Below are 24,115 nucleotides of genomic sequence, written 5' to 3'. Positions count from 1 at the left end.
GGACCCCAAATTCTGCAAGTCTAATAAGCTCTTGCGTGACACTCACGCTACTGGTCTGTGGAGGACACTTTGAAAAGGAAGAAGCCCACTCATCGTTGTCTGATTTATAATCCTTTCCAGCAGCTCTGAGCAGTCTCCAGGCTCTCTTAAATATCTTCCCTGCTAGGAAAGTCCCTACCTCTCAGAGAGCTTCCTTTATTTGTATTCAGAGAATTCAGAGAACCATTAGAAATCTTTTCCTTGCTTTAACTTAGTATGTACCTGTTTGTAGCATCATTATTTGGATCAAAGAAGCAGCATTTTGGAAAGACTAAAATGTGGAAAATAAATTAACTTTTTTTTAGTCTCTAACACAGGCTTTACAAAGAACTTACAAAGGAAAGTTACAAAAATATATATTTAGGGTTAATTATTTTGAGTCCTATCTTTTTGACCCAGGAATTCTACTTATATGTATCCAGTTATTGAAAATGGTTTCATTCCGGTTAACTCTCCTTCCTCCTAAATTTGGTAATATGACCATTACTACTATAATGACTTCTTCTACAACTAATACTAACAAGAGCTAACACTTACTTAGCACTTACTATGTGCCAGGTACACATGTAAACTCATGATAACCTCGAAGTAGATACTATTATGTTTCCAGTTTCTACAGAGGTGGAAATAGTGACTCAGAGAGGTTAAGCATTTTCTCAAGGTCACACAGTCAAGCATGGTGGGCTTGGACACAGTAGTCCTGCTGACATTTTTTTCTATTTCTATCTCCTGCCATCATCTCCACTGCCATCATCTAAGTCTAAGTGACCACCATCTCTCACTTGGACCACCGGAATAGCCTGTGCCCCTCATCTTCCCCATCTCCATTCATTTCCTTACTGTAGCCAAAAGAAATCTTTCTGAAGATCGTATCATATTCTCCTGCTTAAAAGTGTCATTGGCTTCTTTAATAGCAAACTGAAACAAAACCAAAGAAAGCCCTTGGTATGGCCTATAGGTCCCTGCATGGTCCCCATCTCACAGCATAGGCCCCTGATTCAGTGGCCCCTACACTTCCTCCTAATGTACTAGACTGCCCCCCTCCCACCACAGGGCATTTGCACATGCTCTTTGCTTTCTTTGGACTGCTCTTCTCCTAATCCCTACCCCCAAAACTTCCTTTTAGTTGCTTCTCATCTCTGAGATCTCAGATCTAGATCACATCTCATAGTTCTGTTAATAAAGTACCTCTCTTATGTGACCCTGCCATAATTTTACATTATTTATTAGATTAGTTGATTAGTCTGTCTCTTCATCCGGATCACCCCAAAACCCTGCGTACTTTCATTCAAAATACTTTCCACGGTGACAAGCACACTGAATGGTGTTATCTACAAGTAACCCTGTTGTATAAAATAGCACTGATACGGAAAATTGCCATCTACTTTATTCTGTGGACCAATTTACATCAGAACAATCTGGATATGCTCCTATGTGAAAGTTTGACAGGTTCTATTAACTTGAGTGCATAAAATTTTATTTTTTTAACTTAAATCAAGAGGTCCTTTAGAATGTGAATTCCAGAGTTGAGTACATGTCAGCTATGGACTAATCTTTGTGTGAGTACGTTGTGTCCATAGGAATACTCTATTTAAAGGTAGATATCCCAGAAATGCCTGGCTCGGTAGTTCATGTGAGAATAAAATAACATTTGTTGCATGATCATTCTGACTCACGAATCAGGGCAAAGGCAATGCTTAGGTTCGGTTCCGGTCCTCACACTGATGATAATTAACTATGTGCGTTCATAAGGTTATTTAACCTCTCTAAGTACTGGATTTTTTCATCTGTAAAATGGAAGTACTAAAAATACCTCCTCATTGGGTTGTCTCAAGGATTAGATTAGAGAATTCAATAAAGCTCTTAGCTCACTTCCTGGCACACAGTTAATACTCTATCAGGGAAGCTGGCACTGCTGCAGATTCTACCGCTACTGCTCCCAGTGATGAGGATGATGTTATTTTCCCTCAAAGTGATGAGAAGCTTAAAGAAATGATAAGACTTTAAACACCTATCAGGGCAGGACATTCAGCCAGTGGGGGCTTTTCCCTACTTGTAAATCATACCACATAGTCTGGTGTTGACCTTCACTGAGTCCCCTTCTGATGTGCAGAGAAAACCGCTCTGCATGCCGCTCAGGTATTCACCTTCATAAAGACAATTACTAAACCCTCCATTTGTTAGTGGTTTAAGCACCCTTAGTCATTTTCTGTTTCCAATCAATGAAAGTCATTGAGACTAGGGGACTAGAGCTGAAACTAACTTCATTTCCATCAAACAGTTTAGAAAGAAATCAACAGCTACCATGATTCTCTTCCTGGACATGTGACATCTCCTGCCACAGAAGCCCCCACTGACTTTCTGGGAAACTGTGAATGCAGAGAAGTGTCTGTGAAAATTAGGCTAAATCAAGGTCCTCTTCTTCTTTCTCTCCTGTAAACCTGCCAGAGTGCAGCCCCACTGGGCTTTGTAAACAAAGGACAAGATTAGCCATCAAAGGTAGAAGGATTACCATATTAGCCAAATGCCATCAATAGTCTGGAATATTAGTATTTTAGGGACCTTGGCCTTGATGATGAGGAAACTCAGACTTTGGGAGATTTAGTGACTTATTTAGGGTTTACAGGTAACCCAAGACAGAGTCAAGACCATGATGAAAACATTCAGAGATCTAGAAGTAATCATGAAATGGATTACAATAAGTATATAAGGCAGCATAGATATGGTAAAAAATGAGATGTCAGGTCACCAGGGGGTATCTCAACATCATTTATTAACTAAGCGAGTATTTACTGAGTGATTAGTCTGTCCAAAGCATCATGCTAAATACTGGTGATACTATCATTAGCAGGACCTGGGTCTTGCCCTTTGGGATGCATGGTTGAGTTTTCTGTAAAGAGCCTGTTATGGGCTGAGTTTTGTCCACTCCAAAATCCATATGTTGAATTCCTAACCCCCAGAACCTCTCAATGCCATCTTATTTAGAGATAAGGTTCTTATAGAGGTGATCAACTTAAAATGAGGTCAACAGGGTACGCCCTAATTCAATATGACTGTCCTTATAAAAAGAGGATATTAAGAGACAGACAGGGACACAGGGAAAGCAACATGTGGCCATCAAGGCAGAGACTGGGGTGATGATTGGTGTCTACAAGCCAATGGATGCTGAAGATTGCTAGCAAACCATCAGAAGAGGGAATAGGCATGGGACAGATTCACTGTCACAGCCCTCAGAAGGGACCAACCCTGCCAGTACCCTGATCTTGGACCTCTAGACTCCAGAACTGGAAAACAATAAATTTCTGTCGCTGAAGCCACACAGTCTGTGGTTCTCTAATATGGCAGCCCTAGCAAACAAATATAGAGCTCAATAGTAAATATTTTAGGCTTGGTGGGCCATTCGGGCTCTGTCACAACCACTCAGCTCTGCCGCTGTAACACAAAGGCAGCCACAGACAAAGCATAAACAAATAAATGTGGTATTCTAATAATACTTTCTTTACCAAAACATGTGACAAGATGTATTTGGCCTATGGACTGTTTTGCTGACCCCCACTATAAAGTGTTAAGATGAAGGCATGTAAAAGGTAAGAGAGTAGCACACCAGAGGGACACCTCATCCAGTCTGGAAATATGGAAATATAGGAGATGTCTTCTCATAAAATGTGTTGAACAAACTGAATTCTGGATGACTAGCACATGTTAACAGAGTGAAGGGAGATGAAGGAGGAGGGAAGAACACCTCGAGCACAGGGAACAATATACACAGAGGTTTGATGCTCTTTGTGGGGCAATTCCCAGCAACATAGTCTGGCAAGAGCATGGTGTACAAAGGAGACTCAGGAACTGAAGATACAGAAGAGGAGGAAACAGATCACGAATTACCTTATGAGTCATATTAAGGCAACTGAGACCCTTGAAGGACTTGAAGCAGAAGAGATATATGATCATATATGCATTTTAGAAACTTTATTCCAGCTACAAGATAAGATGGTATTGGAGAGGGAGCAAAGTAGAAGTGGGGGACCAGCTAGAAGTCCAGTGAAGAGATGACGGTGGCCTGGAAGAGGGAAGTGGTAGTGAGGATACAGAATAGTGGATGAAATATACATATATACACATATATAAATAGTGGATGAAATACACATATATACATATATAAACATATATGCATTTGAGATATAATGGTTATATATATTTGAGATATAATGGTTAACGGCCAGGAAGATTTGGACATTGATCAGATGATAGTGGGTAAATGAGAGGGCAGAGTCAGTATGATACATAGGTCTCTAGCTTGGACAACTAAGCACATGGTAATTCACTCACTGAACAGAGAATACAGGAAAAGTGCAGCTTCAGTGGGAAGATGATGCATGAACTTGGTTTTAGACATGTTAACTTTGAGATGCATACTGGACACCAAGAGGAGATACTGAATAAGCAGTAGGATATATGCAGCACAAATATGACTGTTTACAGGAACCCCAAAGGTAAACTAATCCTAGTTTCCATAACCTGATAAAATATTAACAGATGGCCATTCAGCCTTAGTTGAGTGCCTTTAGTGACATGGGTGACCCATTTCTAATTTAGTCTGCTCCAAATGCTCAAAATCTTCTTTATACTGACAACCCACTGCTCTCAGTTCTGCCCTAAGAAGTGAATTAGGATAAATTAAATTCTTCTTTCATTAAAACTATATACTTTTAATAGTTGAAGGCAGGGATCATGTCTAAGGCAGGTCTCCTCTTTCCTAGGACAATAACTCCAACTCCCTCTACTATCCCAGTTGTCCTCAATAGACTATACCAACTTATCAAGTCCCTCTTTACGTGCAGGAGTCAAAACTGGAGCCAATACTCTCGGTCTGGCCTAACTAGTGTATAATACGACCGATGATAATCTTCCTTGTTTTAGACACTATACTTTCACTGATGTTATCCAAGGTCACATGAGCATTTCCTGACACATGAGGATGCCAAAGTTAAAAATTGGGAATGTTATGCCTCTTAACCAAGCTTCTGTTCCCACTCCAGAGTCTCTGGGAAATGTGTTCAAACTGCTCACATCTATAAAAGAAACACTTTCTTATAAGATGGTAACAATTTTCCTAATTACCTCTTCAACAAATATGATTTCTTCATAGCCAGTCTAGTTCCTACAATGCCTCTTTATTTATGATCCATTTACTGAGTACATTCTCAATACCCAAAACAGTACTAGATGTTAAAGGATGGGGAAAAGTCCTCCAGAAGGATGGGATTGAGAAGCTACACCCCCATGTCAGGACTTCCCAACAGTTTCATCATTGTGTTTTGAATGGTAGAATATTCTGTATTATCCTGGAAAAAGATAGTGCTGTACAAAACTTTCTCTCCCCAGTCACAATACACACACAGCACAAAAAAAGAAATAAGCTTTTGCTGTTTAAAGTCACTGAGGGTTTGATGTTGTTTGTTACTTCAGCATAATGTAGCCCAATTTATTGACTCAAAACTGGATATGGAAGTAAAGCACTGCTGTAACAAAAAAACTCTAAAATATATGGCATTAAATCAAAACTACAATGAGGTACTACCTCACACCATCATTAAAAGTCAGAATGGCCATCATTAAAAAGTCTACAAATAACAAATGCTGGAGAGGGTGTGGAGAAAAGGGAACCCTCCTACACTGCTGGTGGGAATGTAAATTGGTTCAGCCACTGGGGAGAACAGTACAGAGGTTCCTCAAAAAACTAAAAATAGGATTACCATATAATTCAGCAATCCCACTCCTGGGCATATATCCAGACAAAACTATAATTCAAAAAGGTACATGCACCCCTATGTTCATAGCAGCACTATTCACAATAGCCAAGACATGGAAACATGCTACATGTCCACTGACCGATGAATGGATAAAGAAGATTTGGTACATATATACAATGGAATACTACTCAGCCACAAAAAAGAATGAAATAATGGCATTTGCACCAACCTGGATGCAACTAGAGATTATCATACTAAGTGAAGTAAGTCAGAAAGAGAAAGACAAATACCATATGATATCACTTATATGTGGACTCTAAAATATGAGACAAATTAACTTATCTACAAAACAGAAACAGAATCATGGACATAGAGAACAGACTGGTGGTTGCCAAGTTGGAGGGGGTTAGGGAAGGGATGGAGTAGGAAGTTGGGGTTAGCAGATATAGGCTTTTATATATAGAATGGATAAACAACAAGGTCCTACTGTATAGCACAGGGAACTATATTCAGTATCCCATGATAAACCATAATGAAAAAGAATATTAAAAAAAAAGAATGTATATATGTGTATAACTGAATCACTTTACGGTAATAAACACAACATTGTAATTCAACTATACTTCAATTAAAAAAAAAGGCATTAGTCTAGGGGTGAGATGGTGGGAAATGAGAAAACTGTTATTAGCAGAGGGGAGGATCCATACGGGGAGCTGGTAACTTGTCCTTTCGTTTATAGGTCTCAGGGACAGACAAGAGGAGTCACATGTAGATCTGATGGAGAGAATACCATGTACCACCCAGAGTTCCTGGACTTTTAACTTAAAGCTGTGCCTGGATACGCAGGTTGAGGCATCTCTATTTGGGCAGGGAGAAGTGTATTTTTCCTGCCAGAAAGAACACAAGCTAAATCTTTGGTATCCAGAGGGGCAGAATGTACAGTCACTGATTCAGTTTGCCAGATACTGTTGGTTTTCTCTTCCTAAACACATGGTAAAATTGTTCTTCTTATCCTTTTGGGGGTTAGGAGTGGCCATGTAATTTGATTTGGCCTATGAAATGTGATTGGTTGTGATATTTGTCTTTTCCAGGCAGAAAATTCAAGAGCCAAGGTCCCCTTTGGGCATCTTCCTTTGGGGATTATGGAAGCATAGGTTGGAGCCTGCATCCCAATGTGAGAACAACGTGTAACAGAAGCTACTAGGCAACCCTGAATGGATAGGTAGAATAAGCAGGAAATAAACCTTTGCTTACTTTAATACACTAAAATTTGGGAATTTTTGTTACTGAAACACAACTTAACCCAAATGACTGATACACTATGTAAGCTTCAACAAGCCCTATATGTGTGTGCCTCTGTTTCCTCACCCGTGATGCAGACATAAAAAAAGAACCTACCTCATAGAATTATTGTAGAGACTGCATGTGCTATATATAAAATATTTACAATAGTGCCTAGGAAGAATAAGTGCTTAATAAATATTAGCTGTTTTTTCTTTTATTTGAAAGATTTTCACAGATGACACTGATACCCCCATATCATATCCCCTTGGCCCACCTGGTTTCAGCCACAGAGGGTAGCCCTGTGTTTGCTCAGACTTACCTCTGCTGATAAATTCAATGCTGCATTTCTATTTTCTATCATAATATGGAAGCCTGTTCAATCTATGGGCAGAAACAGTCCAGAGACACTGGGGAGTTATTGGCCCTAGGAGCAACCCTCCTGCTCAAAACCCTCCAAAGATTTCTCTGCAGCTTGAATCAGATCCAAAGTCCCTGCCTTTTGAATAAGATCCAAATCCTAGAAAAATTTATATAATCTGGTCCCTTCCAGTCATTTCAGTCTAAACACTCATACTCTCCTGTCCACTCATTAAGTTCCAGCTATACTGGCCCTCTTGATGTTTCTAAAACACATCAAACTTGTTACTGCATCAGAACCTTTGCACTTGCTATAACTTTTGCTGGGAATACACTTCCCTCAGCTCTTTGATGCTTGACTTTTCATCTGACAGAACTCAGCCCAAATGACATCTCCTGAGATAAATTTTCTTTGACCATTCTTGATAAAAGAATGCCTCCAGTCTTATGTTTGTAGGTCCCTTATCCTTCTTTTTCTTTACAGCAAAAATTATGATCTGAAATTATATTAATTCATTCGTTTGCTTGTACATTTTCAGAATTCCCTATTATAAGAAAAGTTCCATGTAGCCAGAGACTTTGTCTTGCTTGTTCACTGATGTTTCTACAAAGCCTAGAACACTACCTCGTACACAGTAAATCCTCAAGAAGTATTTGTTGAATAAAACAGAATGAATGAACCTCCAATTTACAGATAAGGAAATGTGGCTCTGAGAGTTGGAGTAACTTTCCCAAAGTCTTACAGCGTTTCTACAGATGTTCCCGATTCTAAATCCTACTGACTTCTGCAACAGCAAGGTACTGTCTAAAGAGATTGAAGTGTCAGGCAGCAGGCAGGGCGAGATGACATGCAGGTGTTGGATTCTATCGTGGACACGATCAAAACCAAAAAGGCATATTGATCACACTTTCCCCAGGGAGCCCTGAATTGCCAATGGAACAAGATAACTTGAGAAATCTATTGATCTCCCATTTTCGTTATGCTGTACAGGTGACCAGGATCAATGGAGATTTGTACTCTTCTACCCATGACCTTGCGACCTAAATTTGTATTTCCACCCAGATTCCCAAAACTTTGCAAAATGCACAGCTCCGAGTGCCAACACCTTATTTAACTTAGTGTCACCGTCTGTGACAGCTCTGCTTTCCCAGCTCCTGTCAATTCAGAGAAACGTCTCCCCGCCGTCTCCTGCTTCCTGCACCGGAAGCTAGCACGCCCCACCCAGCTGTCCTCTTACTGAGCGTCTGACACACACATTGGCCCACAGCCCGCAGAGGGGCGGGGCTTCTGTCTCGGGGGGCTCTTCAGAAGGGATCTGAGGTCTGAGCAGCCCAACGTTGCTAAAGCACTAGCCCTCTCCCGGCCTCCTTCACTGAGCCTGTGCTTTGCCTGCCTGCTTTCTCTTTCTTTTCTGGCTCAGCTTGAGACAGAGGATCATTCCAGAGGAGGCTCAGGTCTTGGATTTTAACGGCAGTGATGGAAAAACATGAGAATGTTTCCTGGATCTACCAAAAGGAACTGGAAGATCCATTCAAGAAATACCTGAACAACACTGATGACTACCTAGCTTTGCTCTGCGGGCCTCCACGCAGCCACCTCTTCCTGCCGGTGTCTGTGGTGTATTCTCTGATTTTTGTGGTGGGGGTCGCTGGCAATCTCCTGGTGTGCCTGGTGATTCTTCGGCACCAGACTATGAAGACACCCACCAATTACTACTTCTTCAGCTTGGCAGTCTCCGACCTCCTGGTCCTGCTTCTCGGGATGCCCCTGGAAGTCTATGAGATGTGGCGCAACTACCCCTTCCTTTTTGGGCCCGTGGGCTGCTACTTCAAGACGGCCCTCTTTGAGACGGTGTGCTTCGCCTCCGTCCTCAGCATCACCGCGGTCAGCGTGGAGCGATACGTGGCCATCCTCCACCCGTTCCGTGCCAAGCTGGAGAGCACCCGGCGGCGGGCCCTCCGAACCCTCGGCCTCGTCTGGGGCTTCTCTGTTCTCTTGTCTCTGCCCAACACCAGCATCCACGGCATCAAGCTCCGCTACTTCCCCAATGGGTCCTTCGTCCCGGGCTCTGCCACCTGCACGATCATTAAGCCCATGTGGATCTACAGTTTCATTATCCAGGTCACCTCCTTCCTCTTCTACATCCTCCCCATGATGGTCATCAGTGTCCTCTACTACCTCATGGGGCTCAAAGTGAGTATCCAAGCCGGCTGCCACCGTGATGGCAGCATCCCTTCTTTTTTCTCTTACTCAAAGTTCGGAGAAACATTTAGAACTGGAGAAGTTCAGAATTGGAAGGGAGCATAGAGAAAAATAGGATGAGCTCAGAGGGGAAACTTGCAAGTTAAAGGACTGGATTCAAATTGGACAAACAGTAACCACAACTGTAAGTCATTTCCTTTAAGTCACCTTCCATTGTTCTTCCCTCTATACCTGTGGTTCTCAAACCTAGGTATTCCTACAAATCACCTGGAAACCTCACTATGGGTACCCATGGGCAGGTCGCTCCCTCCAGGAAAATCTGATTCAGTATGTCTGACGTTGAGCCTCATTTTAAATAGCACAAGGTAGCTGCCCATGGAGAGACTGTTTCACGCCCTGCTGTCTCTTTCCTGCCCTCACCTGCTTTGCCTGCATTGAAATTTTCCTCTGCACCAACTTGGTCTGAGTATAAAATAAACAATCCCTGCCTGTTTTATACTCCAAGACGAATATAGTTTTAAAGTCAGACCCTTCTTTGTGGTTGCTTTGATCCTTTGGTTGAAATATCAGATTAAAATGCAAAAATATGGCCTAAGTGAGATCAACCTGGACTTCTTTTCAACAGGTGGAGATTGAGGGACGAGGAATTAAACAGAGTACATAAAATAGATTAGAAGACAGTGTGAATAAGAGATAGCTGGAATTAACAGAATATTATTACTTAGTTTGCAACATTTTATAATTAGAGCTTTCTCTCCTGTGCTCATCACGGTAAACCAATTTCTTTCTTTTCTTTTCTTTCTTTCTTTCCCTTTCTTTCTTTCTTCCTTCCTTCCTTCCTTTCTTCCTTCTCTCCTTTCTTCTTTTTTTCCTTTTCTTTTTTCCTGGATCTGAATTGTCTGAAACTGTTGTTTTGTTTTGCTTTTGATGAAGTTAGGAGTGAGTCTATATGATTCCTTTCCTGGTATATTCTGCAGCCAAATTCATAGAGATGAAATCTAACTGTGACAGTTTTATACCCATTTAATAGGTAGGTTGTGTAGGAAATAGTCATGAGACCACTTAGACTCCCAGGTCTGACGCTCACATATAATATGCCTTTAGGCAAAGCCCCTTAATTCTTTCCTGGAGTTAGGTTTTACATTTATAAAATGAAAAGGTTACATCAGATCATATCTAAGTCTCCTGAGAGCTCTAACAGCCTGTGAGTCCCTAAAAAAAAAGGAAAGGAAAATCTGTGAGTGGGAGCAATGTGAATTATAAATGAAAGTAAAACAAAGCAGACATCACATTCACATCATACATACCAAGATGGCTCTGATACCATGTATTATGTGATAATTAATATACTCCCATCTCAGTGCATCTCTGAGAAAGGTGTGTGTCAGAAATGAGTGTTCCACAGATGGTCCTTTCAAATAAATACTGTGCCTAAGCAGAGTGGCAACGTCTAAGGAGAAAGAATAGATTTTAAGTACAACAGATGTCTGGACACAGGAGTAAATCTAATCAGGCAGAGTTATGCCAGTCTCCGGGAGGGCTGGCCCCTATAATTCCCAGAGACAAGTGTCAACCCAGACTAGTTCACAGTCATCATGTCTTTAGAAAGCCCTGTGTATCCAACTGTGGCGGAAAGGACTTCTGCATGATTCCAAATATCATGAGCCCTATGAGAAATATCCACCTCAAATTTATCAATACCATCTCTTCAAACGGCAAACAATCACTTGCCTTGGATCAATTTAGAGGAAATATTTAACTGTGAATAGGAAACACGTTTCCCCCCCAAGCAATTAATTTAAGTGTCACTTTGTTTGGTTGTCATGAATCTACAGCTACCTTGTATCAGAAGCTAAGTGATAGCTCAGACAACGGCTTAGAAACCACCCTGGTTTGCTTTGCGTGTGTAGTGCAACTTACAGCATCCTATTCTCAGGAAGGATGAGGTGTTACCCAGAGGACACCAGGAAAGGAACTACGGCTTAGAATGTCACTTCTATAGTAACATTTAATTTAAAGACCTCTAGACTGGGAATCAGAAGTAGGCCTTAGTCTGTGGCATTGGTCTCAAGACCTTTGCACCTTTTGCTCTGTTTTTGCCAGAAATGTTCCTTCTGTCTACTACCACAATCGTTTTTGCCTTTCTAACTCCCACTGATCCTTTAAATCATACTTCACTCACACTTCCTCCAGGAAGCTCTCCCTGATTCCCTAACTACCTGGTTCCTCTCTAGGTGCTCATGATTCTTAGCAATTTCCCATCATTGCATTTATCACAATTTATAATTCTATATTTGTGGGTTCCTTAACTTCTTCCTCCCCAACTAGACTGTAAGCTCAATGAATGAGTGAATGAGGCTAAATTATTTCCTTTATTGCTGGACTTCAGCTTCTCTACCTTCAAAATGGGAGACTTGGAAACACTGTCTCAAAAAGCCTTTTTGATCTAAAAGATTTTTGAAGAGATTCAATCAATTCTGAGGAGTACTGATTCTCATGGCAAGTCGAAAGTTATGATTGACTGTGGGCCCCATTGCCTTCAGAAGGCAGAAAACCAAGACTGATGTACTCCCAGGACCAGGGAAGAATGAGGGGAGCAATACGTATGCTCAAAGCTGAGCAATCAGAGCTGCTTCATCGTTACAGGACACAAGTGTCCACCGAGCTGCTCTCCAGGGTTCGAACATAATGGAGTTGGGAAACAGGCAATCCCAGGGCAAGTTCCTTCCCACCTGGGAAGCTCTCACCTAGTCCTTGTATCTCCCACATGCAGCATTAAAGCTTGAGCCAAAGAGGATGGATTATGAATTGTAGCAGAATTCAGCCAGGACAAACAGGGTTGGACTGGTTTTTTTTTAAATAAACGGATTTTGTTCAGATTATAGAGATATTTACACAAAAGCTATGATTATATCTTGGCATCCTAAAGCTATATAAATGAATCACAGTCTACATAAATGAACAGCTGGTGAAATGATTTTAAGCAGTATAAACAACTGATCAGGATTATACATCAGTCTGAATGATAATCAACCTCACGTCTCCCCTTCACCTTTTATCTTACATAAAAATAACTAAAAGGAGTGAGGTAGGAAGGGTTCTGAACTTCCTATAGAGTGATGACAATTTTCCTCTCCTATTTTTGTAAGTTGACTTTTAAAGTGTTTAGGCGTGGGTGAGAATAATTAATGGACAAATATCTACTCTACCAAACATCTGAAGGGAAATGAAATTATTCAACAAGAAATAAAGCAGCATTTAATATTGGCTAGACAAACTGGATTCTATTCTACTATGTCAACCCCTTCAAATTCTGCTGGAACAATGTATAATATGCATAAACATTCTGTTTCTGACTCTTCTTCTAGTTGGCTAGTTGTGTCACTGTAACCTAAGGAAGCTGAAATGTGATGATTAAGAGACACATAATTTTTCTTTTCAGTGCAAACTGAGCTGTACAAGAAGCCTGTTCATAAAAAGATTGTGTGCACCATTTGCTTGCTGTTTGATTTAAAGAAATTTTTCCCTGGGGTGAAGAAATTCCCAGTGAGAATAGTTAGACCCACCGAAGAAGTGACTAACAGATCTTAAAAATCTTTCTTTGTTCTTGACTATGGACTGAAATCAAATAATGGAATAACTATCTAGTAATAAGGACAACATTTTTTAAATGGTATGAAATCATTAGAACATAACTGAAGATGAGTTAGGAAGATGTGCAGTTTGGTGTATTGCTCTAACCTTCAACACCAGTGGTTTTCTTCTCAGTGTATCTGGACGCTTCTTTGCATTAGCACGGGTACAGCTTGTGGTGAATGGTACCATGAGAAGGAGAATTTCTAGAAGGGACTCAGTAATACACATGAGTGGGCCTACAGTTACAAATAAATATTTCATAAAAATGCCTTTCGAGTAAACCCAGGACAATAATCAGAACCACAATATATGAAACTTTTTTTTTTTTGGCCATGCTGTGCAGCTTGCAGGATCTCAGTCCCCCACCCAGGGAATGAACCCGGGCCATGGCAGTGAAAGCCCGGAATTCTAACCACTAGGCCACCAGGGAACTCCCAGAATCACAATCTATAACTTACTGAGTATCATGTGCCAGCCATTGAGTTAAGAACTATACCTGCATTATTTTGTTTTACTAGTATATTAATAACATCACCTTTAGTTCTCTCCCATTTATTCCTAATAACTGCACAATATTTTCCCCTATTTCCTTCAAGTTCTAGGTGACTCCGAAGGGTCAAATCTCACAGAACTTCAATCCCTCACTTTCTGAAGACACAGGTATATGTAGGGAACACCAATATATCCAAGAGACAGATGGCCAGTTTTGTTAATCATCTGTGTGGATACTTAAGGGCAGTGCAATGCTGAAAGCAACCTGACTTCTAGGAGCTTACATGTTTGTTAGAGACAGGATATTGATTTGTTGAACTTTGGAGGCAACTATTAATGATCTTTTCTTCCAAGTCTTATTTAATTTTAAATACCTTCTCTAAAATATTCTGTAGGGACTTCCCTGGTGGCGCAGTGGTTAAGAATCCACCTGCCAATGCAGGGGACACAGGTTCGAGCCCTGGTCCGGGAAGATTCCACGTGCCGTGGAGCAACTAAGCCCACGAGCCATAACCACTGAGCACGTGCACCACAACTACTGAGGCCCACGCACCTAGAGCCCGTGCTCGGCAACAGGAGAAGCCACCACAATGAGAAGCCTATGCACTGCAACAGAGAGTAGCCCCACTCGCCGCAACTAGAGAAAGCCTACATGCAACAATGAAGACCCAATGCAGCCAAAAAGAATAAAATAAATAAATAAATAAATTTATTAAAAATAAATAAATTAAATATTCTATAAAAATGCCATCTAGCCCAGGAAGCTCACTGCGTCTTAGAGCATTCTGTTCCACTGTTGCACATAGCACACTAATTTCTTCTCTATACTGAATTGAAATATGTCTCCCTATAATTCAATAAATTGATCCTAATCTACCCTGAGACTATATAAAACAGGTTGAATTTTCCTTCCACTGATGGCCTTAGTTTGTCAAGACTTTCTACATTGCTAATGAGGGAACTCCAACTCAATCTGACAAAATATGAAAGACAGCATAGACCTGAAAAATCCAGAGGGAGAGCTGGCTCTTGGGAAAGATTAATCCAGTAAGACACACAGTGTCATCAAGGACCTAACTTTATTTCTTTTTCTTTGCTCTTCTTTCTATGGTATTGGTTTCAACCTCCAAATCTGCATAGCAGTCCACTGGTGGCTCTAAGCACATTCCTTATGGTGAGGAAAAAACAAAAAGCTCCCTCTGGTAGTTCCAATAAAAGAGAAATGAAACTTTCATTCCTAAACGTATAAGCAAATATCTGAAATCTCATTGGTCTCAATTATCCAAACACTGTGACTGAAGGAGAGCAGCTAAGTTATCTAGGGACTAAACCTGTATCTGGAGATGGGATCATTCCCACCCAAATTAATGACTATGAAATGGAGAAGGAGTAAATCCACTAGGAAAATCAGGGCACAGTTGGTAAGAGAAGAGGAGAATAAATGCTGGAGAACCAATCGGCAAATATATACTATATTATCTTCCAGATATATGATGGTAGTTTATCATGAGACCTTAAAGCTTTTTTTATCTGGCTATCACCACAAATTAGAAACATATGAATTAAAGAGAAAAAATTCACAACTAGATGAATGATGTAGCTCTTCAGTGGTATGTGAGTTCAGAGAAAGGAGAGGACAATGGGCTACAGTGGCCACAAGTAGGTGGGACTTGAACTGGGCAAGAGAGATTGCATGTACAGGAAATGTTAATATTTGAAATTTTCAGATGCTACTTTAAGGATCACCATATCTTCCAACAAGGAGGAGTATATTTTAACATCTAAACTCAGAAACACATATACCCTTATGGGTAATATTTGTAAAGCAGAGTTTCCCAAATTGTGCTTCTCAAGATGGTACCAGGTGTTCCACTGAAATGGGTTGGGAAGGGTATTGTTTAGTCAAAGAAGCACTATCCCCTTTGAGGGTGGGAGATGTGGGATGTGCAAGGTAGGGGTGGAGGAAAGGTGATACACTGTCCCCCATGGAAATGTGTAATGTCCATTAGCACTTTAAGGCTCTGAGAAGACCCAGAATAAAGACTATAAACTTCATGAAGCAGAAATAATACCTGTTTTTGTTTTCTACTGCCTACCCACTGCATGGCAGAGGGATGCCATTCTAATAGATGTCTAATAATTATTGAATAAATGAATGGATGAATGAAAAAGACTAACATTTTTTAACTTCAGAATTTCTTATTTTTCAAGGAATATCTATTAATATGCTACAAAACTAGGGTTCTACAGAGTAGCATAGGATAAATGGTTGCCTGGAACTTGGCCACAACCATCTATCCAGTTGAGTTAGGTGACCTTGATCCAACTCCACCTCCAACTTATGGTTAAACATATTCTTACATGTTAACAAATTCTTACATTTCTTTAAGTCCAGTTTTTTGTCTGCAAAATGAGTGTTAGAGTCACACTTCTCAGCTCTTAATGGGAGGAAAAAATGTTTCCCTTTCTTTATATCTCTTTGCATTTCTCTTGCAGCTGAGGAAAGACCAACCCCTTGAAGCAGATGAAGTAACTGCAAATATTCAAAGACCATCCAGAAAATCAGTCACTAAAATGCTGTGTGAGTCCTCCATTTTGTATTTTGCTTGTTTGTTAAAGCAAAGGAGTTATATTTGGTATTGATCAAGTGCTGCTGGGATCTGGATCAAAATTCTCCTGAAACGTAGTGTCATGTTCTGATCTTCCGTGGCTTACTCAAGCATCTAGGACCTGTCTATTTTGTTCTATTTTGGTTTTTAAACCTCAGAATAACACACTAAATTGCAACCATTGAAATACACTCTGTTCAATGCTTGGTAAATCATATCCACTCTAAGAGCCTTTAAGTACCTCTTTTCCTCCCTAAAATGAGCAGGTGGTTCTTACCGATTTTGTGTTATGGGTTTCTTTAAAAATATCGTGGAAACAGTGAACTCTCCACTCAGAAAGTGTACGAACGAACATACATCAAATGTTTTACAATCCATTTCAGGGGGCTCCGGAGCCCCCTGGTACCCAAGCTTGGACTCCATGGGATCTTTTACTTCCAGAATAAGGACATCTGGCTAAGAATCCTTCTAAGTAGTCATTCCTCTTATGACATTGTATGATTTTATATAAACGGTACACTCTTTTATATAGATAAGATATTTTAAAACACATCCAGGCACTGATTCACACTCTCCCAAAAGAATGTTATAAAAATATATGATCCAACTGGTCTAATGAGATACCAATCAATTAGAGAAAGGAGGTTTATAATATACTTTTCAAGTCACAGCATGAAATTTGGAAGAAACAAATCCTCCAGGCGAATATGCATATGAAACACTCACTGTAACTATGTGACGTCTATGAACCAAAAAAAAAAAAAACAAACCCAAAAACCTGTGAGGTCACTGTATGTCTTTTCAACTCTACCAATCACCTTCTTGAAATATTTTAGCCCCTGTTAGCACGTGACTTTCCCTACTAAGAAATCTAGTGTCTTCAATATTTCTCCCCATTTCTCTTTGATCATAATCTCTCTGATCATAATCTCTCACAAAAGGACTTGAAGTGTACTCACATTAAAGTCACAATGATAAAATATACTGTGAACTATTTGCCTTTGGGGGCAGAGAGTTTAATTATAACACGAATTAAATTTTTAACTAGAGGGAATTGTAGGCAGTAGTAAGCAGATTAGGGACTTTTTCTTGGGAGGTAAATTCAGAAGAATCTTCCAGATATTCCTGAAACCACATCATGCAGGCAGACAACTTACTCTGAGTGTTTTAATGCCAACAGGAAACATATGTACTATTTACTATGGAAAACATCAAATGTGCTCTTGAGTACAGAGAATTGTAAAATGAACACCAAAATACCCATCACCCAGCTTTAAAAGTTATCAGCTCATAGCTCATCTTGTTTCCTCTATATCCCTATCTCTCCTTTAGCCCCTACTAGATTATTCTGAGGTAAATCTCAAGCCTCGAAAGGAAAGGAAAGGAAAGGAAAGTATTTTACAACTTCAGGAGAGAAAAAAACATACATGTTTATTTTTCTGGAGAATAAATGCCCCTTAGAGAAACTATGGTAGCACCAATCTCTGTCATGGGAGCTGAAAGTAAGAAACTGGAAGGTGCAACTTCCTGTAAATCTGTAATCATTTGAAAATAAATGTAAAAACAAACATAAAGGAAGTGGAAGGAATTCTGTGCTCTAGCAATTTATAATATAATAGACACATCCCCATCCCAATCCTAAGATGCTTGTATTACACTCATGGTTGTTTGACCTTTCTCCTTCCCGACACCTTACAGAATTTTAAATGACTAAAATCATAGAAACTTCTAATTTTTTTCTAGAAAAACAAGATAAATTCATACTATACTTCATAGTTTGTTATTAATCTATAACTTTAAAGAACACCAAGTTGCTTGAACACAATCATTTTACTTATATATCCAGTTTATGTGATTCCAACAGTCTACCTGCAACATAATTTATTTTCCACAATAGAATGTTTTCAGAACTTTGAATACATTCAATACTATTCTAAATATCCTGAAGGAAACTTACATTACACAAGAAATCCTTTACAACCGTATGGAAAACTGATTCTCAATCCTATAAAATTCATTCTTATGTTTACATATTCTATGTAGAGTCTCTTTAGGATCTAGGTGGCCTTTAGCAATTATAACTTAACAAAGATGGAGGGGAAATGCTAGAAGGAATGGATGAACTCAGGGTGGGCACTGTATACCTGTTCTTGCTTTGACTGCCTTTGACTCTCCCCTTCATCATCCCTTTCCAGTTGTCTTGGTCTTAGTGTTTGCTATCTGTTGGGCCCCATTCCACATTGATCGGCTCTTCTTCAGCTTTGTGGAGGAGTGGACTGAATCCCTGGCTGCTGTGTTCAATCTCATCCATGTGGTATCAGGTAAAATTTAGCTCGTTGGGGTGTATCACAGGTGTCCAGGTAACTGCAGCTTCTTCATCTTGCTTAGAGCAGCAGGTTCTATCTGTATATACCAATTTATCATGGGGATCTGCCATACTGTAATGAAGACACTTGATTTTTATTTTATTTAAGTATTGATTACATATGTTACAGGTTCAAAAGAAATACACCGTATTACTATTTGAGACACTACTTTATGAAAGACCTCAACTCTAAGCTTGATGATTACAGCAGGAAAATGGTCAAAGGAATGATTCCTTTGGTTCTCCTTTCAATGGCCATGTGATTTAATTGGTTCTTATTTATTAAACATCCATGTCCCTGAAATCCTGTATTGTCTTCAGCAAGTGTTAGACCCTCATGAAAGCCAGCCAAAGCGTATTCATGGGGCCTCAAGGTCTGCTTTTAGGCTACTTTAATGCTGCTTGTTAAGGACACCATAGAATATGAGAGAGAGAGAGTGGTTGAAAGGTTACTAAATCAGAGGACCTGGATTTGCATCTCAATACCACCATTTATATTCTGAGTGATACGCAGAATATGGATTTCTTCTTGCCAAAGTTTCCTCAACTGTAAGGTGGCAATAATGCCTGCTCTATATACAACACAGGCTGATGGTAAGAAGCAAATAAAATAATAGCTATTGAAGAACTTTTTAAGCTGTAAAATGCTATAGCCTATCTTCTACAACCATCACAAGTTTGTAAAGTGGATATTATCATCAACATTTTACGGTTAAAAAACAGTTCTACAAAGAAGAAATGACTTGTCCAAAGACACTCAGTTGGCAAATGGTAAAAACAAGGTTCAAGCCTGAGTCACCTAACTTCAAGTTCAGGGTTCTTTCCTCTAAAATGGAGCAAAGAATGGCCACCTGAGTCTTTCTTTCCCAGTCAGTGTAACTATTAGTCTTAGGGTCACACCACTTCTATCCCTCTACCTCTGCTAGTCATTGGACGGTCCTATGGGCTCTTTATCAAAGACATCATTAAGGAAGAAAGATAAGATCAATTTATGCAAGTTAAGCTCCAGATGTGCACAGAACAGAAACAATAGCATTCATATGTATACTGAATACCATATATATTATCTATTTTCTACAACCATCTTTTTTGTACTCAGCAGGGCTTGTGTACAGTTTATACCTGGACATTAGGACTTTCCTCCATGTTAAACTATTTATTATTCTGGACAAAAAAATCAAAAATGTTTATGGCTCTGATCTTTGTGGTTAGTCTTAGAAAATGGGAGTGTTTAAATAATATATACACTACTATATGTAAAATAGATAACAAATAAGGACCTACTGTAGAGCACAAGGAATTCTACTCAATACTAGAGTGGATATATGTATAACTGATTCACTTTGTTGCACACCTGAAACTAACACAACATTGTAAATCAACTCTACTCTAATAAAACATTTTTTAAATAAAATAAGTTATTCTTTAAAAAAATTGGAAAACACACAAGATCACATGAAGCTTGATCTACACTTCTCCAGAGGCATCAAGACAACCATTTTAAGATTCCCAAGTTGTTCATTTACAATAACATTTTCCTGTTAAGATGTAATTTCTCCCTTCTCCACCTTGCCAACCAGATGATGTCTAAACCTCTTAAATGCTACCCCAGAAATGGCCCCAACTTGCCTTTTGACCCTCAAGTTATAGTATTTTCATTCATAAACCATGTATTGAATGCTTGTCAAACTGGTGAATTAGGGATTTCTGCACATTCTGCATTATTCTTGCACAATAATCATTCTCTAGCACACTGGTGCACGCTAAGCCTTCTACTTGCAGCACTCTCTCCTCTCTTCCCCAATATCTCCTACCCATTTCAAGGTCTCGCTAGAGTCCAATCACCCCCATTAAATTTGTCATGACCATTAGAGTTCTTGTGTTTATGCCATTACGTGAATTTCCATAGCATGACTGTTGGTGTCACATATTTTGCTCTTTTCTTAACGGATACTGTTTGGTACCATCCTTTTGTTAATTACTGAAATTAGGCATAAATCTTGTTCTGCAATACTATTCCAAGTCCTTGGAGAACAAAGTCTAAATCCACTACCTTCCAATGTACCTCAAAGTCGTAAAATGAGTTCAATCAGTATTTATTTATTTATTTTTTGCGGTACGCGGGCCTCTCACTGTTGTGGCGTCTCCCGTTGCGGAGCACAGGCTCCGGACGCGCAGGCTCAGCGGCCATGGCTCACGGGACCAGCCGCTCCGCGGCATGTGGGATCTTCCCGGACCGGGGCACGAACCTGTGTCCCCTGCATCGGCAGCCGGACTCTCAATCACTGCGCCACCAGGGAATCCCAGTATTTCTTTATTGAACAAATTAACAGTCTATAGAAATATTACCGTCCTACACTCCTCCCTGCCCAATTCTGTCCACAGGGCATATGGCACTCTGAATGTCCTGAACTATATAAATGAGGACAACAGTGAATGTGTTGAGGACAGCACCTACCACTTGTTTTATATTCTTATTCTCAGCCCTTCTGTAGACAGTAACTCAATTTAATCCTCACAATAATCCAGGGAGGTGAGTTAAAAAGGTATTATCATCCCCACTTTACAGAGAAAAGGAAATTGAAGTGCCCGTTCTGTCCAGGGTCACAGAACAAGCAAAGGCCAAGATCAGAAACTAAGTCCTCTGATTCTCAACCTTAGGCTCCCCTTGGGCCTTGCGAAAACAGAATAGGATATGGTAATAAAGGAAAAGTGAATACCAACCAAGAAAATGGCAGTGTGCAAGACATTTGGAGGAGAAAACAAATGGAAAAATACAAATATTCAATAAGGTGGGAAATAAGGTGGGAAGAACCATCAAGGGGAAAGGCTAGGTAGGGAAAAGACATCGGGGAATACTTCTTTGACGAGATATTTAGCATTTTAAGAAGTCTCAGCAGAGACTATGCCTTGACTGATTTACTATTCCTCCATTACTTGCAGTTTCAAATTATAGATTTAAGCAAAACTCCAATGAGATAAAAAAAAAAATCTCTCTTTCCTCTGATACTTAAGCATCTCTCGTTAATGCTATGGGAACATGTTCGTTGATTAAACAAGTGGGGATCAAAGGAAGTTGCCAAACATCTCAGAGAGATCCCATGCCAGCCTCAATTTTTCCAAGACTCTTTAATCTTTCTGGGTTTGATTCCTAAGTACACAGGTGGTAGATCTGTTCAGAGCATTTTGTATTCTCAATTAGAGTCTTATGTATATTATCACTTCCAAACGAGGCAATCAAAGGGATTCAAGACCTTTGTTAAATAGTTATGCTTATCCCTGTCATACCTCTCCCCCAATTTCTCCTTGGCATGTCTCTTAATCTCCTGCATTTCAGGTGTCCTCTTCTACCTGAGCTCAGCTGTCAACCCCATTATCTACAACCTACTCTCTCGCCGCTTCCGAGCAGCATTCCGGAATGTGATCACTCCTTCCTGCAAACAGCGGCCCTCCCAGAACCACCCACAGGGGCCATCTGTGCAGCAGAACATCTTCCTGACAGAATGTCACCTTGTGAAGCTGACTGAAGATGTGGGTCCCCAGTTCCCTTGTCAGCTGTCCATCTGCAGCTCTCATTTCCCCACAGCCCTCTGTACTGGACAGGCACTAAGAAAGGAACTCTCAAAGAGCTGACGTTCCTCTATGGCTCCACACTAGAGGGAGGGACATCCCATAATTTACGCCTTCCTGTATGATATTAAGGAGGTAAAATGACCCTTAGAACTTATATATCCAATTCTAGGTTTTTTTTTTTTTAACAAATGTGAAAACTGCTACTTAAATCTAGATCTAAAACCCAGAACCTCCTGATTTTTAGTTAGCTTTCCACTATCTTAACTGCTTCATGCCCCTTTATTAGTTCATGAAAAGAACATGACTAGCAAAGCATGGCACATATACTTTGAGCCATTTCCACTATTGGGAATGGTTTGTCCTGTTATTCACACTCTGAATCAGGCTGTCTTTCCTACAACCAGTGGTTTCTGTGAGACACAGAGGGAGACATGGAGAAGCTGTTTATATGATTTGAGGGGTCCACGCCAGTTCTTCCATAGCAAGCTATTTACCCTACTGCCTCATATTGTGCCATCATAATGTGATTCCTTGGAGTCCTGAAGCCTTTGACTTTAAGAGTCCTCCTGATAACACAGGAATGCTCCTCAGAACTATTATTCCCACCTGTTCCAATCCCCAAGTCATTACCAGACATTCCTCACCAGGGGTGGAATTAGATACAAGTTCCACTTAGAGAAGAATGGGAAGAGGGAGAAGGCTATGGTGGAAGGTCCAAAGAATCAAACCATACCAAACATAAACTTAGTTGTTTCATAATTTGGTCTAGACTTGGATTTCTAATAACTTACGCCATAACAGACAGAGGTACGTCTACTGTCTCAGAACAGAGACAAGTCAAATGGTGACTACTGGTCTCAAACCCATGACTTCCCCCTACTCAATCCTTCATTACCTCTATAACACTGTCACTCATATAATATGGGTAAAATCTACCTTCCAGACTCACCTTCCATTGTATCATCACAAATACTATATATTTCTACTCAAATTGAATTACTTGCTCTTATGAAAACACACCCCAGTTTCCCCAGCTGCATATATATGTTTATAGAATGCCTTCTGTATTTCCATTCTCCATCTGATGAGATCCTACCCATTCTTCAATGTCCAGCTCAAAGTGGTACCTCTTCCATGAAACCATGCTTGATTTATTCAAATAGAAGTGGTATCTGACTCTTCTATCAGTTTATGTCTCTTAAGCTCTTTCTTCACACTGCTCTGTATTTCCATGATTTATATTCTTGCTTTGCCAGAATGTAAATTTGTCAAAGGCATGAAGTAGCCTGTGTTCCTTTTTGCTGTTACTGGAATCCTGACAATATCGATCACAGTGGTAGATGTTCAATAAATATGTGATGAGTTGTCTCACATTCCAATGTACTGAGCCAAATAAACAGCTCCAAATGAAACCGTGTTAAAGAACTGAAAGACTAAGATTCTGTTTCTGACAGGGTCGTCTGACCTTCAGTTGGCCGTTTAATCAGCCATGATTATAACGGCATGCCTGCTGTGCTTGCCACGTGAGAAGGCTCTTCTCAGCCCCAGGCTTTACTGATGCTGAAACATGCAAGCTCTAGCTTTTTAGTCTCTGAATTCTCCCCAAGTTGAAAGAACCATTCTACTAAAAAATGAGAATACTGGTCTCTGACATCATTTCCTAACTGAACAGTCATCTTCAAAGTGATTCAATATATTTTTTAAATCGCTTAGCTAATTATAAGTCAACTTTAGGGAATCTGAATTCTTAGTGATGGTTTATGTTGGTGAGCAGAAATTCTCTGGTCATTGAAGAATTCAGCTG

General features: G+C 40.0%; 1 protein-coding gene and 1 long non-coding RNA gene across 2 annotated transcripts in view; one reads left to right on the top strand and one right to left on the bottom strand.

The window, feature by feature from the left end:
- Positions 1-24,115, bottom strand: part of LOC141278348 (uncharacterized) — a 400,162-nt gene that overhangs the window by 346,880 nt on the left and 29,167 nt on the right. The window lies entirely within an intron of this gene.
- Positions 8,873-23,706, top strand: NMUR2 (neuromedin U receptor 2). Its single transcript, XM_004317897.4, has 4 exons — positions 8,873-9,627; positions 16,261-16,345; positions 18,569-18,694; positions 22,076-23,706. The coding sequence occupies exons 1-4, from the start codon at positions 8,911-8,913 to the stop codon at positions 22,369-22,371; spliced, it is 1,224 nt and encodes a 407-aa protein (XP_004317945.1). The 5' UTR covers positions 8,873-8,910; the 3' UTR covers positions 22,372-23,706.

Source organism: Tursiops truncatus, chromosome 3 (genome assembly GCF_011762595.2).
Source record: "Tursiops truncatus isolate mTurTru1 chromosome 3, mTurTru1.mat.Y, whole genome shotgun sequence".
Lineage (NCBI taxonomy): Eukaryota > Metazoa > Chordata > Mammalia > Artiodactyla > Delphinidae > Tursiops > Tursiops truncatus.
Note: the sequence above shows the minus strand (reverse complement) of the source record. Positions and strands in the feature narration are given on the sequence as shown.